This window comes from Mytilus galloprovincialis, chromosome 2 (genome assembly GCF_965363235.1).
Source record: "Mytilus galloprovincialis chromosome 2, xbMytGall1.hap1.1, whole genome shotgun sequence".
Taxonomy (NCBI): Eukaryota; Metazoa; Mollusca; class Bivalvia; order Mytilida; family Mytilidae; genus Mytilus; species Mytilus galloprovincialis.
This window is the reverse complement of record NC_134839.1, coordinates 110,532,318-110,551,601: the sequence shown is the minus strand read 5'-3', so window position 1 is coordinate 110,551,601 and position 19,284 is coordinate 110,532,318. Positions and strand designations below refer to the sequence as shown.

The window sequence follows — 19,284 nt, the reverse complement described above, 5'->3', positions numbered from 1 at the left end:
GGACACCTACGGGTGCGGGAATTCTCGCTACATTGAAGACCCATTGGTTGCCTTCGGCTGTTGTTTGCTCTATGGTCGGGTGGTTGTCGCTTTGACATATTCACCATTTCCTTTCTCAATTTTATTCAATTTGGCGTTCTTACTATTTTGATTCGATTGCAAGTGACGAGTCGTATATTTTAGCTGAAACGCGCATCTGTCGTAGCCAGTTGAACGCCTGGTATACTTAATAAGTTTATGTTCCAGTGGTCAGTGTCAGTGTTAAAATTTAGTTGACTTAATCCATTTATCAGTAGAATGCCATAACAAAAATCCATCAACATTTTTTTCTTCAGATGATATTTCTTGATCATGAAGTACCTCTGTCCTAAGATTATAACATTCCACGAAAGTTTTACATTTTACTGATGTCTACAATTTATTTTGTCTGGAAAACTTTAACCTTAGACTATCATGATATAAACTGCATACAAAAAACTAAGTACACATATCAATAAAAATATGTGAAAATTTATTAAAATAAAATAAAATAGGATACTGTCGTTTGATCTTGCTTAAATATGTGTCCCAATCAAGGCTTTTAAAAAAACACATGAAGGTTGACAAAGTTATATTGATGTCGTAAAATCTTTAAGCTTGGATTTTTTTAAATCTTTTCTGATAAAAAAGTCCAAAGTAAAATACAGACAAATGTAACCGCATTTTATAAATATTGCTCTATTCACGGTCTTTGATGATGACAAGGTTTATGTAAAAATTTATAATATGTATAAAAAAAAACGTGAATATGCAAAAGCCTGGTAATATATTAATGATAAAGTGTGTATAAAGGAGTAGGTCCGGTAAGGATCGATTTTGGCCTCAAATTTCAGGTTCATCTGACGAAAGATTTTGACCACTTTTTAAACACTTAAGTGTCTATTTCGTTTGAATCAATTAGTTTATGTGAAAGATTTTAACTGATTTAGTCATTAAAAACGATCCGATTCAAGCTCAAATATGAAAAATCTACCAAATATGCCGAAAAATGTAACTTTTCAGATGGTTTTTGTCAAAAATGAAAGTGGCCGCATCCGTGTTCATCCTCAACCTTTATATATGTTATGTATTATCATTAAATACAACTTACATTTCAATATAAAGGATGAACACGAATGCGGCCACTTTCATTTTACACGAAAACCGTCTAAAATTTAACCAAAATGCTCGAATTGTGAAGATTTCAGTAATTTAGCATGACTTTATGGTGCTAGTACCTGATGTATGTGCATTGTTATGTCAAAAAACAGCTCATATTTATGTAGCAGAAGCATTCTACTGTCCAATAAATAACTAAAAGTTTACATTTTAACAACTTTATAAAACTGCTATATTTTGGGGCCAAAAAGGGGTCTTACTGGACCTACTCCTTTCCGTAAACGAATTTACCCGTATACTTCACTAAGAGTTACATTTGAGCGCAAGGAGATCTATTTGTGAATTGGTTTATATAACCTCGGTTGAACTCAGGGTCGTATTAACGGAATTTTTTGCGTTGCTTTTAAATCATTGAGGCCATCTATTTTTATTACGGGTTTCCACATCTTTAAATCGGAATTATAGAATAAATGGAATGTTGTTAGCAGAATCAAAACAGAAATGATGAACACTGCAACATTTTCAGCAAAACATAAATAGGATGGAGGATCTGTGTATTCACATTATTTGTAAAACTCTCCTTATTCCTGTGAAGCGTGTGCTTTACATCGAGGCTTTCTATGCTTATCATCGACGCCTCAGTACTTCAACCAATCAGACAACGTTTATTTGGGGCATTCGACCTATTTTAACTCAGATTTTGGAATTTTTTAATCGAAATTATTGAAAAATGGAATGTTGTTTGTACATATAAAATAGAAAAAGATGAATACTATTAGCTAAAGCAAGTTTGGATGGGGTTCTGTGTATTTACATTGTTTGTACAACTCTCCTTACTGATGCCATATTTTGGAATTTCCGTGACCTAAATGGTTCGCGAAAATTAATATTTTTATATATAGTATAGTAACCATAAATGCAATGGCAAAATCAAAAGCTCAAAAACATGTAAATCACTGATTGCATAAACTCATACTATAGAAGAGATATAACTTAGAATTATAGATTTATTAGTATGCGTGAAACAACACTTGAAGAAATACCGATTCTTGATTAATTATATCTTAGTTATCGATATAATTTAAACCATTCAAACATGTATTTGTGGTCGGATATGTCAAAGCCAGCCTCAGGTGCTTGTTGACATCATTAGCCGACAAGACATATCCTTTACATGAAGATGTAAATGAGTAACTTGCACTGTTGTTCTCCCTGTAATTAAAAAAAGAATCTTTTGGCATCAGCCTGTCTTTGTTATTTTGTTTGGATAAAAACTGATATTTCAATACAGTAAAAGTATAAATACTACATAGTAGATATCATAAAAATCGCTAAATCCGTGTGATATTATAGGCTTGGCTAGAAAATTCAGTTATATTTTTTATTAGCTTTATTGTTTTCAGTAACTGAGAATACTCTTCTTAGGTTTCTTTTATTTTTATGTTAGCTGTTTTATACTTCGCGTACTAGTCAGTTTAGTTAAGTCATTTCCGAGTTAATTCTACACTTTGTTCTTATGTTTTTTGGGATATTTGAGTGTCGATCCAAAAACCTTTCATATTATCGTCGATGTTGTTTTTTAATTAGAGTGATTATGCACAAAAGATTTTATGATCTTTAACACAGGAGTTCATGTAAATGATTTATTTTTTGTAGAAAAGGTTTTAAGAGAAGATGTAGTCCATCTTTCAGTTGAGCATGGTATATTGTACGTGTAATATAAAGAGTAGAAAAATCAAAAGCTTAGATATCATTGCAAAATTGTTTCTAGTTATTTTAGAGATGATATTCGAACCATTTCAGAATCTACATCTGAACAGAAAGAAACTTCATTAACTCCTTCGTAAGAAAGTTATTTTTTTCAGTTGGTTTAATATACGCTTGTTCGCAGTTTAGCTTTGGAATTCAAGAAAAACTTTTTAATATATGTATCTTTGTTCTTCGTGAACAGTATAAAGTCTTAAAGCAGGGGTTTGTATGTAAAATAAAAGTTAATAATGTAAAAATCGCCATGCACTGTATATATATGTTGTGTACAAGATGTAAGTTTGTACAAATTGTAATTTGTACAGGGTTTTTGTACAAGTTATAAGTTTTTTTACACCTACCTTCTTGCAACATGTGATACAGGTTTATCTTATAAAAGTACTAGTGTAATGTTTTAAATTCAAAAAAAATATACTTCAACCTAACATTTAGTGCTATTCTCCTTGTCTTCAAACTGGAAATGAGGATACCTGAATGGTTTAAATTCTAATTTTATTTTTTTCCTTATACAATATTCATATCCATACAAAATCTTTGTGTGGTCTTATAATGTTATTGTATCAATGCTCAGTATTAGACTGTATCATGAAGTTGTGAAAATATGACAGAAATATGCGAAGCAAAAGACTGTGTGCTCACTTCATCCATTTTTGTTCAGCAGGTCATTAAACACTGATAACTTGTACAAAAATTCTGTACAAATTATAATTTGTACAACAGTACAACTTGTACACAATATATATAAGTTTTGATTATTTTTGCTATTGGGTTTGTTGTCTTGTTGTGCATACTCGTATCGTGTGTTCCTGTTCTTTTTTTCTAACACTTTCTGGTTTGTATTTAATTTAGTAATGTAGCAATGACACTTTAGTCTTTAGCTAAGTCTTTAGTTTTCTATGTTGTGTCTTGTGTACTATTATTTGTTTGTTTGTCGTTTTCTTTTTTAGCCATGACATTGTCAGTTTATCGATCTATGAGTTTGGCTTTCCCTCTGGTATCTTTCATCCCTCTTTTATGAATGCAACTCCTGTAAGTCCATTTGTTAATTACCTCTTGGTAGATTTATGTGTCATTAACCATATAGTACTGTCATTTTGATTTGATCATAGTTAAAGAATAATAATGAGACACTAAGAACGAACTCCTCTGATGTCATTTGACAAGAAGTTCTTGTGCTTGGTAAAATTGGTCGCCATCATTTGGTGTTGACCATATAATATTTTGTTTTACTAGATCTTACTACTGTTCCCAAACTGCTATGCAATGTAAATCGATGGTTCGTTTTATCGTACAAAAAACGTGAAATATCATTGTATCGTAAAACACATGGAATTTGTAATAAGTGACTGTCTTCACCCTGTTCATTGGTATTCAACAATATTTCCAAAATAGTTCAACAACTCCTAATAAACCTACCTGTCTACATTAAGGGATAATGACTTTACCATTGCTACACCATCACTGCAGATATACCATTGAATGAGACACTTTACAGATGATAAAACAGAATCTATCTTGTGTTCAGTCACAGCAAGTTGTGATATTCTTACCGAAACTGGTTCTAAAAATAAACGAACATGTAATTTAAAGCAGCACCTGCATACGGGGTATATATCTCCCAATTGATACGATATTCCCGTGCTTGCATTTCCTATCATTATTTTCTTGATAGAAAGTTTCTGCTCACAAGGAAGCTATTAAACCAAGAGTTCCAAATGGTGAAGTTGAAATCATCCCTTCGTAAAGTTGGTTGACCGTTATGGAATAAGCGTTTCACAAATGATATCGGATATGTTCCTTACGTCCTAACTACAATCCCCTTCCCTTTCATGAATGTGACCTACTGGATTAGACTATTTACCGGATTAGTTTTCACATAAGCAACACGACGGGTGCCACATGTGGTGCAGGATCTGCTTACCCTTCCGGAGCACCTGAGACCATCCCTAATTTTTTGTGGGGTTCGTGTTGTTTATTCTTTAGTTTTCTATGTTGTGTCATATGTACTATTGTTTGTCTGTTTGTCATTTTACTTTTAGCCATGGCGTTGTCAGTCTATTTTCGATTTATGAGTTTGACCTTTGGTATCTTTCGTCTCTCTTTTAAAGTAGTACTCATTTTGATTATATTTCACACCAAATGTTAAGCACCTTATATTTGTCTTTCTGATCCAAAGACATATGTTAGCCATTTTAGTCGTTAAACGATTAAAAAAATCATATAACCCTTTTTTACAACTCCTCGTCAAATCAAATTTCTTAATTTGTCGTTTAAGTTGCATATTACATACCGTTCCCATTGAATTGAAGACAATAGCTTTTTAGTTTTTATTAGTATGATTGTTTATAGTTAGGATTTTTTAATAGAGTAGAAATCGGTTTTTATTGATTGCACTTATAATTTTGCAAGTTTATTTTTATCGTTAATTTTCAATATAATTATGTTGAAATAGAGCTACATTTTCGTCTGCTAAGATTAGTTAAAGATAACAGTATTTTCCAAAGAATTTATTACTGTGTAGAAAGTTAATGGTTAATCTTAACGGTATTCCTAAATTTTATGACACCTTCAGTAGGTCAGTCTAGTCATTTAGAGTTCAAGTAAAAATCGTCTGCACGTGCAGCTGTGGCTATTTAATTTAATTACTTTGTTTTGATCATCTCTGGGAATCAGGTTAAATGAGTGTGAAATTTGATGTCTAATGTTCAGACGTAAACAGATCGTTTTTATCATGCGATAAGTTAACATCGAAAACAATGTTGTGAAATTGTATTACGAAAATGATTGTATATATTGTAAATATTGGATTAAAACGTAGTTATTAGCAAACATTCGTTAGTTATGTGATATGGATATAATAATGCTATTGGTATAACGTTATCGTCGAACTCCCAAATCCCAAATCGTCGAACTTTATATGAAACAATTTATTCCACTGCACATTTCAAATCGTCTCCGCAACATTTTGGTAGCAGAGCGTGGTTCAAAGAACTTTAATCGTAATCGTATTGTGTGAAAATGAGTAATTGGGATTTGGAAATCGAAGCAGCGGCAAGCGAGGGAGACAAAATGGACGAAACTGTTATTGCTCAACCGGACGAAAGTTTACAATTAGCAGATCTGAAGAAGGAAAAAGCGAAAGCGAAATCGGCATTCACAAAAACTAGACATTCATTACTACAAATTCGTGAAGAAGATTTTCCGGATCGTGAAGAAATAAAAGTAATTCAAGAGAAACTGATAAATGCAGAAGAAAAAGCGATGGATATTATGGGGAATTTATACGACAAATACAAGCATAGAAATGACATTCAAAATGTGATGAAAACAACAAAAGAGATGGAAAAAATCGAAGAAGAATTTACAGACGCAGAAAATGAGTGTCGTGACTATTTGATCGAGAGCAAAGTTGCGTCAAGCGTTGGATCCAGTGTATCTAGAATATCAAAACAAGATAATGTGAATTTCAAAAATAAAGTTGAAAGTAAACATGTAACTGAAGAAAAGGAAGTTAAACCAGAATTTGAACAAACTACGAAAGAAGAAAATAACAACAAGCAATTGAAGTCAGAATTGGGAAGCGACATGTGGAAACAATTAAAAAGAGTTTCAATACCGATATTTAAAGGAGATAAAAGAAACTACCAGAGCTGGAAAGCTGCATTTCTAGCATGTATCGACCAAGCACCGGCGACAAAGGAATTTAAATTATTACAACTAAGACAATATGTGGAAGGTGAAGCGTTACAAGTTATCGAAAATTTAGGACATTCAGCAGTTGCGTATGATGCCGCAAAGGAGCGCTTAGAAAGAAAGTATGGAGGACAACGAAGACAAATAACCCTGTATATAGAAGAACTTGAAAACTTTAAACCTATGAGAGAAGGTATCGCTAAAGACATAGAACATTTTGCAGATTTACTGGATATAGCAGTTGTGAACTTGAAAGAAGCAGGTCGTTTCGAGGAGTTAAAGAATGGTTCTTTGTACAACAAATTGCAGCGAAAGATGACAGAATCTATGTTGTCGAGGTATCATCGTTGGATATTCGAAAGCGGAAAAACAGAGTCAGTTGAATGTCTACGTGAGTGGATTTTACAGGAAGCAGAGTTTCAAACTATAGCCTCAGAAACAATACATGGATTAAGTGCAAACTCTAGTAGCAATTCACAGCGGAATTATAAAGGAAATCGTAGGGATGGATTTAGAACATTTTTTGGAGAATCGCAAAATGAAAGCTATACCGGAAATAGGGTGTGCAAGTGTTGTAACGGTAATCATGGAGTTTGGAAGTGTGATGAATTTCGGAAGTTAACCGTTAACAAGAGATGGGATACCGCAAAACGTTTACAGTTGTGTTATCGTTGCTTAGGACATGATCACGTAGGCAGACAGTGTCCGAGAAGTAGAGCATGTAACTTGGGTGGATGCAAAGAAGTGCACAACAGACTTTTACATAGAGATAAACAATCGTTCAGTGAGCCAAAAGTTCCAGTGAGAACCGAATCGAAAACAAAACAGAACTATGCTGCTGAGAAGAAGGAAAATACAGACGCCGCCACTGAGGGGGAGAATCGGGATCGCACAATGATTGGCCGAGACAGAAAATCAAACTTCGTTACACTTAGAACAGTACCTGTAATATTGAAAAATGGAAACCGTACCGTAAGTGTTAATGCATTACTGGATGACGCAAGTACGAAAACGTATATCAACGCTGATGTTGCCGCCGAATTGGGACTTCAAGGACAAGTTCAGAAAGTGACAGTTAATGTGTTAAATGACAATGTTGAAACATTTGAAACTATGCCAGTCTAGGTAAGACTTCAAAGTCACAATGGTCAGACAGACGCCAAAATAGTCGCATTCACTACTAACCGTGTAACCGGAAGTTTACAGCCAGTTGACTGGAAACAACACGCTCGGAAATGGGACCATCTTGCAGGGATTAAATTTCCGAATCTAGGAAAGAGACCTACTGTTGATATGTTGATCGGACTGGACTATCCGGATCTACATTTTTCTTATAGAGATATACGTGGTAAACCTGGAGAGCCAATTGCTAGACTAACACCGTTAGGTTGGACGTGCATCGGAGATCCGAATAGCGGACAGGATCAGACACTATTTAACCGAACTTATTTTGCTCGTGGACAAGAGGATCGAAACGATTTAGATAACATTGTTAGGAAGTTTTGGGAAATCGAAAATGTCAAAACACCAAGCGAAAACATGTTTCTAAGCAATGATGAGCAAAAAGCGTTGTCAAAGGTAGAGCAATCTTTGGAATTTAAGGATGGACACTACGAAGTTAAAGTACCGTGGAAAGACGACACTCCTTCATTACCGAACAATTATAATATGGCATTAAGTAGATTAGCAAATACAGAAAAAAGATTAAACAAAGACCCGAGTATTGATAATGTTTATACACAAACAATAGAGAAATATATTGAGAAAGGATATGTTCGCAAAGTATCGACAAAGGAGGAGACCGTAACAGGAAAATGGTATTTGCCGCATTTCCCGGTAATAAGACCGGACAAGGAAACAACTAAAACGAGGATCGTATTTGATGCGTCCGCAAAATTTCAGGGGATTTCGCTAAATGACACTATTCATCAAGGTCCAAAGTTACAGCAAGATTTATTCGATGTACTATTACGCTTCAGAAAATACCCCGTTGCACTTGTTTGTGACATCGCCGAAATGTATTTGAGAATTAAAATTGCACCAGACGACAGACCGTTTCACAGATTTTTATGGCGCGCAATGAAAACTGAACAGGAACCAGAAGAGTATGAATTCAATAGTGTTGTTTTTGGAGTAAATTCGTCTCCATTTCAAGCTCAGTTTGTTTCTAGAAAACATGCCGAAATGACAAAAGATTCATATCCACGAGCCGCCGAAACAGTTCTCAAATCTACATACATGGACGACAGTATGGACTCCGTAATCAACGATGAACAAGGCATCGAACTTTATAATCAGCTATCACAGTTATGGGCAAAGGCAGGGATGTATGCACGGAAATGGCTATCGAATTCAAAGGCAGTTTTACAATGCATACCAGAAGAAGATCGCGCGTCACAAGTCGATCTCGATGAGGGATATTTACCGTCAGTGAAAACTCTAGGAGTTATATGGCAGGCAGACAATGACATATTCACGTTTAAAGCTAACCCACCGGCAGTTGATTTTAAATTTACTAAACGAAACATTCTAAGCAAAGTTGCTACGTTATTCGATCCGTTAGGATTTATTGCGCCGTACACAATAAGAGGAAAACTACTACTACAAGAGATGTGGACAGCAGGACTAGACTGGGACGACCAGTTAGACGAAGAACTTGTTGAAAAATCTAGAGAGTGGTTCCGTGAACTTGATGAACTATGTTGTATTAAAATACCGAGATGTTTGCAGTTAAAAGAAGACATTGTTTTAACGAGTCTACACACATTCAGCGACGCTTCTCAGGAGGCTTATGGATCAGTTATATATGCTAGACACGAGTATAAGAGTAGAATGATATCTACGAGATTTATAGCAGCGAAATCCAGAGTTGCTCCTTTAACTTCAGTCAGCATTCCAAGACTTGAGTTAATGGCCGCAGTTTTAGGATTAAGATTAGCACTTTCAGTTAAACACGCATTAGAAGTGCCCGATGATAATATGACATTCTGGTCAGACAGTATGAACGTTTTGTATTGGATTAGAGGCAGGAGTAGAGAGTACAAGCCATTTGTAGCGAATCGAATTGGAGAGATTCACACGTCATCGCATCCTCAACAATGGCGACATGTGCCAACAAAAGTTAACCCGGCAGATTTAGTATCTAGAGGTAGAACCGTTGAACAATTACAGTCGGACGTATTTTGGTGGAATGGACCGGAATTTCTACAAGATGAGGAACCACAATGGCCGGACACTAATATTCAGATAGAAAACGTACGTGATACCGAACTTAAGTGTCAAAAGAAAACAAGCGATAAATATACTACACTGAAAAGTATTCATAATAATGATTTAGATTGGCGTTTAGATCCCGTACGTTATTCTAGTGTCGTAAGACTAGTTCGTGTACAAGCGTATGTGCACAGATTTATTGACAATTGCAGACTAACGCAAAAACAACGTCGTCAAGGTAGTTTATCTACCGTAGAATATGCAGATGTCGAGTTGGATATAATCAAAAATGCACAAAGGGAGGCATTTTCAGACGAATACAACGCTCTTATGAAAAGTAAAGATTTACCGAAAACCAGCAAATTGCTAGGATTGCAACCGCGAATTGATGGAAATGGACTAATCAGATGTGATGGACGTTTAGAGAACGCCGAATTTCTATCGTTTGACGCAAGATATCCAATAATATTACCACGAAAAAATTGGGTCACGAAGCTTATTGTGAAACGATATCACGAACTTGGAAAACATGTTAGTGGGACAAATCAAACATTTTCAGCATTATCGTCTCGATTTTGGATTATTTCAGGGAGAGAAGAAATAAGAGAATATGAACATGAGTGTTATACGTGTCGTAAGAAGAAAGCTAAAGTTGCCGAGCAAGTGATGGCTCCGTTACCGGAAATTCGTTTCAAAACACCTTTACATGCTTTCGCTCGTACAGCAGTTGATTTTGGTGGACCGTTCATAACAGTTCAGGGCAGAGGAAAACGACGTCAGAAAAGATACTTATGTCTATTCACGTGTTTAGCTTCACGCGCAGTGCATTTGGAAGTAGCATTTGGATTAGATACGGACTCATTTCTTAACGCATTTTATCGGATGGTGAACAGGCGAGGTCTTCCGAAAGAGATGATTTCAGACAATGGAACTAATTTTGTTGGAGCAAATAGAGAACTGAAAGAACTTGTTGCGCTTTTAGACAAGGATAAAATACATAATTCAATTAGTAACCAAGGGATTAAGTGGCATTTCAACCCACCGTTAGCTCCGCATTTTGGTGGTATTCACGAGACAATGATAATATCGGCAAAAAGGGCTATTTATGCAATATTAGGAAATGCAGACATTAATGATGAGGAACTTTTAACAGCATTTACCGGAGCTGAAGCACTGATAAATTCGAGACCGCTTACGTACCAATCTGCCGATCCGAAAGATGATACACCTTTAACACCGAATCACTTCTTGCACGGACAATTAGGTGGTCATTTCGCTCCAGAAACCGTTGATAATACTGATTTTAACCCGAGAAAACGATGGAGAAGAATACAGGAATTAATTAGACATTTTTGGAAACGTTGGATTAGAGAATGGTTGCCGGGACTTAACAAACGTGACAAGTGGACTAAAACAAAAAGGGACATGAAAACCGATGATATTGTGCTTGTAATGAATCCGAACGCTCCGAGAGGACATTGGCCGCTTGGCAGAATAATCGAAGTTTTCCCTGGCAAAGATGGACATGTTCGCGTTGCAAAAGTTTCACTTGGACAAACTGTATTGATAAGACCAATAACAAAACTGTGCCCGTTAGAGATCGAAACCTCCGAAAATGACAGTGATAAATAATTGACGTATAAATATGGACATATATTTCATTTCAATTTAGACAGTTAAATATTTTGAAATAGTTTTAGATTTGACAATTTGAACTTAGATCAAAGACAGTTTTATATCGTTTAATTATTGTTTGTTTGATTGGCTTAGAGCAATCAAGAGGGGGAGAATGAATTGAAGACAATAGCTTTTTAGTTTTTATTAGTATGATTGTTTATAGTTAAGATTTTTTAATAGAGTAGAAATCGGTTTTTATTGATTGCACTTATAATTTTGCAAGTTTATTTTTATCGTTAATTTTCAATATAATTATGTTGAAATAGAGCTACATTTTCGTCTGCTAAGATTAGTTAAAGATAACAGTATTTTCCAAAGAATTTATTACTGTGTAGAAAGTTAATGGTTAATCTTAACGGTATTCCTAAATTTTATGACACCTTCAGTAGGTCAGTCTAGTCATTTAGAGTTCAAGTAAAAATCGTCTGCACGTGCAGCTGTGGCTATTTAATTTAATTACTTTGTTTTGATCATCTCTGGGAATCAGGTTAAATGAGTGTGAAATTTGATGTCTAATGTTCAGACGTAAACAGATCGTTTTTATCATGCGATAAGTTAACATCGAAAACAATGTTGTGAAATTGTATTACGAAAATGATTGTATATATTGTAAATATTGGATTAAAACGTAGTTATTAGCAAACATTCGTTAGTTATGTGATATGGATATAATAATGCTATTGGTATAACGTTATCGTCGAACTCCCAAATCCCAAATCGTCGAACTTTATATGAAACAATTTATTCCACTGCACATTTCAAATCGTCTCCGCAACACCCATGTACTAAGTAACTTTTCATGAATAACCATACGGGTAATTTTTTACTATACTGTAATCGAGATATTTTGACCAAAATGTGCAACCGGTTATATTAGAATAACATAGTGTGTCCGAAATTAATATGTTTAGTTAGTTTTCGCAATTATTTTGATATTTCTTTCTATGTCATATGAACGTTTGTGAAGTGAAATTCAAGCAACTTTATTGTAGATTGTTGGTTATTCTAAACATTGTACATGTTTAATCATATGTTGTTCAACTGTTAATTAATACGTGAATTTTTAATAAAATAATTTATTATTATTGTATATACCTTTCCATAAATTATCCGTTACACATTTATAGCATTATATGTGCATAAAAAGTTGTGTACTACGGAAAATATTGATTTTCCATTTAACAAAAAGGAGTTGCTTTAACCAATTGTACACACTCATTACCTGCTTTATGTCTAAACAATTGTACATCTGCAGATCGTTTAGTTTTCCAACGACATCTATATCCTCCTAACTGGTTTTGACAGTAAGAGCCAATTGGGCATGTGCTCCACATACACTCATCAATATCATGTTCACACTGACGACCAACCCAGCCTCCAGTACAATGACAGTAGAATCCATACTGAATGTTGACGCATGAACTGTTGTGATGACACGGCGAGGATGCGCACCAGTCTATTTCCGTTTCGCATATTTTCCCTGTATATCCTCTGTCACAAATACATGTAAAGTTAGTTTTTCCGTTGATACACGAACCACCATTTTTACATGGGCTACTATAACAAAAATCGAACGTTTCACATGTCTGTCCAGTGTAAGTGTTGTTACATACACATGTGAATTGAGAATTTCCGTTTAAACATATACCAGAATTGATACATGGATCTGTATGACAATAGTTGTAAACAGAGCAATTTTTGTCTTCCCACTCCTCTGTACAGATGCACGTGTAATCAAAGTTGTGATTTAAACACGTCCCGTTATTGACACATGGAGATAACTTACAGAAATCCTCGTACTGACAACGATCTCCCCTCCATCCAGATCTACACTGACAAGAATATCCTAGATTATGCTCCATACACATTCCTTTATTTAGACAAGGTGAACTATTACAGGGGTGAAAGTGGCACTTGTAACCATCAGCCTCGTTTGTACAGTTTTCTAACGGGTTACACGGACGGTTAAAACAGAAATCTTGTTTCTCGCAATATTCACCAATCCGTCCAGGTACACAATGACATATCGGCCCGGACGAGGTATCAGTACATGATCCACTATTTGTACAATTCATTGTCGTACAATTCACACACTCGTAACCACTGATAGTATTTACACATTTGTAAGTTGAATTACATGGATTATAACTACACTCATCAATATCAACAGAACAGTCCTCGCCCTCCCAGAAATCCGTGCAATCACAACGATACGATCCGTTAGTATTTACGCATGTTCCATTATTACTACATGGAGACAACAGACATTCATTGTTATCTGTTTGGCATCTTTCTCCTGTCCATCCTTGTTTACAGTTACATAGATATCCAGGAAGTGAATCAAAGCATGTACCATTGTTTAAACATGGGCTATTTCGACAAGAGTCAACCCTTTCCTCACAATGTCTCCCAGTCCAATCATCTGTGCAGTTACACGAGTAATTCCCCTGTAAATTTACACAGAGTCCATTGTTTTCACACGGATGAAATAAACACTCATCTTCGTCTTCATCACAATGTATACCTTTCCAATTTGATAGACATTGACATATATATTCCTCTCCATTTATAACACAAGTAGCATTATTACGACACGGAGATGTGTCACATGGATCTACACGTCGGTCACATTTATTTCCTGACCATCCATCTTCACACATACAGGAAAAATTCCCATCGCTATTGTTACATTGACCATGTATTCCACATGGGGCATACTGACATTCATCTATGTCTATTTCACAGATGGAACCTTTCCAGCCCGGTTCACAATAGCATTTAAATGATCCGTTGATATTATTACATATACCTTTATTTTGACAAGGGGCGGAATCGCATTCATTTACGTCAGTTTCACATCTATTTCCTGCCCAGCCGTCATGACAAGCACACACAAATCCTCCTGGAATATTTATACAGCGACCATTGTTCTGACAGATTTCTGTTATAATTGTATCATTTATACTGATACCATTTTTACATTCGTCCTTATCTTGTTCACACTTTGGACCAGTCCATTCCTTAGGGCAAGAGCAAATAAGATTTTCATTGTGATAAAAAACATGACCTCCGTTTTTACAAGGATTCAATACTGTACGTCCTACGGTGTCATCGGGTAGTTCACAAACAGATCCTTTCCACCCAATTGGACAATAACATAAAAAAATGTTTGAATTTCCAAAACAAATTCCTGAATTATTGCATGGGTTATTAAAACAAGGATCTCGTACTTGACATGTATCCCCAATCCATCCTAATTTACATACACATTTTAATCCAGTGTTTAACATGTCACATAAAACTGCATTTCGACAGAAACTATCACAACTAGTTGTATTACTATTGTTCTGATGAGTTATTTGTGAGTCCGTCTGAAATTTACACGGATGAGAAAAACAATGATTTACCTCAGTACAGAAATTTCCATGCCAACCCTTTTCGCAGGTACACAATGGTTTATTACCACTGACTTGGCAGGTTCCATGGTTATTACAAGTATTATTATGACATTTTGTTTCTGTTTTACATGTTGTACCATTCCAACCATCAAGACATTGACATGTAAAACTATTGCCTAAATTACTGCATTTCTCCGAATTATCACACGGATTATTAGCACAATGATCAACCGTAGTACATGTTGTCCCTATCCAACCTTTAGTACAATTACAAGAGAAGGTTTTTCCATTATTTGTACAAGTACCTTGATGTTGGCATTGACAATAATCCCTTTCATCACAAGTACTACCTATCCACCCAGGTGAACAAGAACAAGAAAATGTACTCCCACTGGCTGTACATGTGCTGTTATGATTGCAAGGCGAACTGGCACAATGATTCTTTCTTTCACAATTTCTGCCGATCCAAGGCGATGGACAAGTACATGTGTACGAAGGTCCTTTGTTTGAACATGTGCCTCTATTTCGGCATGGAGAACTCAAACAATAATTCCATTTCTCACAATTCGTTCCTGTATATATACTGCTACATTTACAGGAATAAGCGTTACCTGTGTTTATACAAGAACCAGAATGTTGACAAGGATTTCTCAAACAGTAATCTTGACTGCTGCAAGTCTTCCCAATCCAGCCTTTTAAACATGAACACGAGTAGGCATTAGGTCCATTTGTACACCTACTTCCATGCTGACATGGATGCGTTGAGCAGTAGTCATATACATTACATTTTGTACCTATCCAGCCTTTGCTGCATGCACATGAAAATGAAGTCCGCCCATTTGTGCAGTGACCATGCATACATGGAGACACAGAGCAATAGTTACGATTTTCACAATTATTTCCAGTCCACTGAAAGGTGCAATTACATGTATGTCCTGTTGCGTTATTGTTACATTTCCCTTTGTTCTTACAAGGATTTATGCTGCAATGATCAACTTGAGAACAGTCAATACCAGTCCAAGATCCTTTACATAAACAATTTCCATCACTACATCTCCCTCGTCCACTACAGTTTTTAGGACATTGCTTAGTTGTTGAATGTTTTATTGTTGATGTTGCATGGGATGTTGTTGTTGCAGAATGAGAAACAACATCACAACTCTTTCCTGAGTACCCTGCTAAACATTTGCATGAAATAATTTTCTTGCTATCAGTTAAACACGTAGCTCCATTTTTGCAGGGGTGGCTGTCGCAAGTTTCCGCTATATCACATTCTTTGCCGTAGGTACCAAAAGGACATGTACAGTGATAACTACCGGGTGTGTTGGTACATGTTCCAGAACTACATATATCTGCTTTGAGGTCACACTCATCTACGTCAGTGTTACAATGACGACCAGACCATCCTAAAAATAAAACTGCTGTGAAAGATATGTACTCACAAGTTATTTCAATTTTATTTTTATTTTTCTTCTATCTCAAAACGATTAAGCGCTATTCACGACGATTAAGCGCTATTCACGACGGATTACCAACATGCTAGTCGGCACTTTTGCGTCTGCTCACTATAAATCAATTGTTATATTATTCGAAATATGTGAGGTTTCCTACCCTAGGTAAAGCTGCAACAAGTTATTTGAAATAAAAGGTTCACGAGGGAGTTTGTATCAGATAGACAGACAGTTAATAATATATATCAAAGTCTTCAAAAGTATCCTGGAAAAAAATATTTTTGTGTTACTGTGACGCCATGGTTGTCATTTTTGTTATATTACATTGAAACAATATGTTTTAATTATTCATCAAAATATGACACAATAAGTATTATTTAATCTGTTGTGCTGATATGAAAATAAGAAGATGTGGTCAGTTGAAAAAGGCTTAACTTATCATATTGAGTGAACATGAACGGGTAGTTGTACATCCGAAAACCAAACAATAAACTCATCATTCATGAATACTAGGATTGAAATTTCATATTAACGCCGATGCGCGTTTTGTCTACAAAAGACTCATCAGTGACGCTCGTATCCAAAAATGTTAAAAAGGCCAAACAAAGTACGATGTTGAAGAGCATTGAGGACCAAACATCCCTAAAAGTTTTGCCAAATACAGCTAAGGTAATCTATTATTGAGGTAGAAAAGCCTAAGTATCCAAGAACACAGATACGTGAGTACTCACAGTAATGACAGTTAGTTCAAAGCCAAAAACAACTATTGAAATAAAAACCAAGCCACACTATCATTTGTCTTTCAAAAGCCAGGATTCGTGTGTGAATGCCGTTTTTATTATTTTAAAACAACTCATACGAGAAAACAAACGGCATAATTTATGACAATTAACGAATAGTAGATAGGACAGACACAACCAATTAAATACAGGCTTCAGACTTGAGAAAGGCACATAAAGAATGTGTCTTGGTTAAACATGTTTGTTACCACTCGACCCTCCTCTAACCTGGGGCAGTTGTATGACAGTTCAACACTAGAACAAATTATAAAATTCGATCGAAAAAAGCTTTACTCATCAGAAGGAGTAGACATGAACGGGTAATCAGAAAGATACAAAAAGAAATGCATCTAACAAAAAAAAGTGTCCGTGGCCGGGTTCGTGTTTATCCCAACAACAAAATGAACCTTAGTACAGATCTGAGAGTACTCGCAGCTAGTTCAAAGCAAAGAACAACTACTGAAAAAATTATACATCTAAAACTAAATTATCAATGGCTACACATCCAACATCCAATGGATTTAGTGTACGTAATAAACAGTCAGAGAAAAAAAAACCATGACCTTGTGCAATGCCTAGATACAGGTATCGACAGGTTGTAGATAGATGAATGTGCATATGTATATAACAATAATATTTAGTTTGCTTTTAATTTACTGATAACAAAATCAATTTAAATATCAAGAAAAACAATATTCAAAGATCTAATTGTGGTTGAATTGGTAACCTTTGACAATAATTTTGTTTCTTAATTTCCGGACACGGTAAACAGCATTTCCGTAAATATCAGGATGTGCTATCTAGATAAGTTGTATGTATGCAACCAAACTTCAACACCAAATATTTTTATCTATGAATGAATTCAGTTAAAAATTTAAGTAATGGTCACGAAATCCCCGATTTAATAATTTACCAGTAATAATTAGATTACGTTCATTAAAATCCTAAACGCCACAACAGACACGGTCATAGCGAACGATTTGTGATATATATACACTTTAAGATGGTGCGAAAGAAACATTACCATCGAAACTAGAGGCTGTGTCGCTCACCTTGGTCTATAGACATATCAAACAAAGAGCACTTTCTAACATTGTAGACAAGAATAGGCCGTGACAAAAAAATCTCTACTATGTTGATGTTGTATTACTGGTCATTTAGTCTGTATAGTTTCTTTGACTTATTAAAAATGAAAATCACTGAAATGATGAACTCTGAGGAAAATTCAAAACGGAAAGCCCCTAATCAAATGGCAAAATCAAATGATAAAACACATCAAACGAATGGACAACAACTGTCATATTCCTGACTAGGTACAGACATAATGGATCTTGTCTTGCTGATCATTTTTGTGATTTAGAATGTTTATGTATCTATCCTAATGAGAAGTAATAGAAAAAAGTTTTTCTCTAAATATCATTGTTTTCATGATAAAAGGCAAAAAAGAAAACAAATCTGTTATTTATGGGCAATAACTCCTATAAGAATTTGTCTTACAGTTTTGACGTATATATGGACAATTGGTAGAGCTCATTAGTCTGAACATATTTTTCCTTTCATTTGTTTTATTGTTTTTTTTAAAAATAATATCTTTATTGCACTTTTCTTTGCTGTTATGGCAAATTACTCGACCTACAGCAGTTGGTCGAGTATCCCTGTGAATTAGTCACTGGATAACCAGGGAATTTATTCAGTGAATTCATATTTATAGATAGTTTGTTAGATTTACAATTCATGGTTTCAACTTTTCTCTATTTATATAATAATAATCAAAACTTTCTTTTTTTACCTTATTTTCTATTTTTAGCATTGGTAGCTATGTTGGTTGGAAGGCAGGGTTATCTGGCACATGTTTTAAATATATAACTTAATGATGATCGTGGTTTAATTTGTTTCAGTAGTCCCAGAGGAGAAGATTTTTGTAAAAGATTACAAAAAATTGTCAAAAATTTACTATGAAGGGCAATATCTCCTAAAAGGGGTCAATTGACCATTTTGGTCATGTTTGACTTACTTGTAGATTTTAATTGAGAATAATTAATTGGTAATTTTATTGAAACTTTACAATTTTTGTTATTATCTTTAATATTGTAATAGATGGAGATAAACTGTAAACAGCAAAATTGTTCAGCAAAGAAAGATCTACAAATAAGTAAATATATTATGTAA

At 34.9% G+C, this 19,284-nt stretch overlaps 1 protein-coding gene across 1 annotated transcript; it reads right to left on the bottom strand.

The window, feature by feature from the left end:
- Nucleotides 1–2,130: 2,130 nt before the first annotated feature.
- On the bottom strand, nucleotides 2,131–18,183 carry LOC143062614 (uncharacterized). The gene is made up of 4 exons (XM_076234276.1): nucleotides 18,168–18,183; nucleotides 12,710–16,291; nucleotides 4,321–4,465; nucleotides 2,131–2,349 (listed from the first exon to the last, which is right to left on the bottom strand). Exons 1-4 carry the CDS (start codon nucleotides 18,181–18,183, stop codon nucleotides 2,202–2,204), a joined length of 3,891 nt encoding a protein of 1,296 aa, XP_076090391.1. The 3' UTR covers nucleotides 2,131–2,201.
- Nucleotides 18,184–19,284: the final 1,101 nt, after the last annotated feature.

What these genes read in the sequence shown, in the direction of transcription:
- LOC143062614 (XM_076234276.1), bottom strand. An exon ending in ATTGTTTAGACATAAAGCAG is followed by an intron (nt 4,466 to 12,709) that starts GTAATGAGTGTG and finishes GTTTATTTTTAG; the next exon opens with AACCAGTTTCGGTAAGAATA. An exon ending in TTATCCCTTAATGTAGACAG is followed by an intron (nt 2,350 to 4,320) that starts GTAGGTTTATTA and finishes TTTTAATTACAG; the next exon opens with GGAGAACAACAGTGCAAGTT.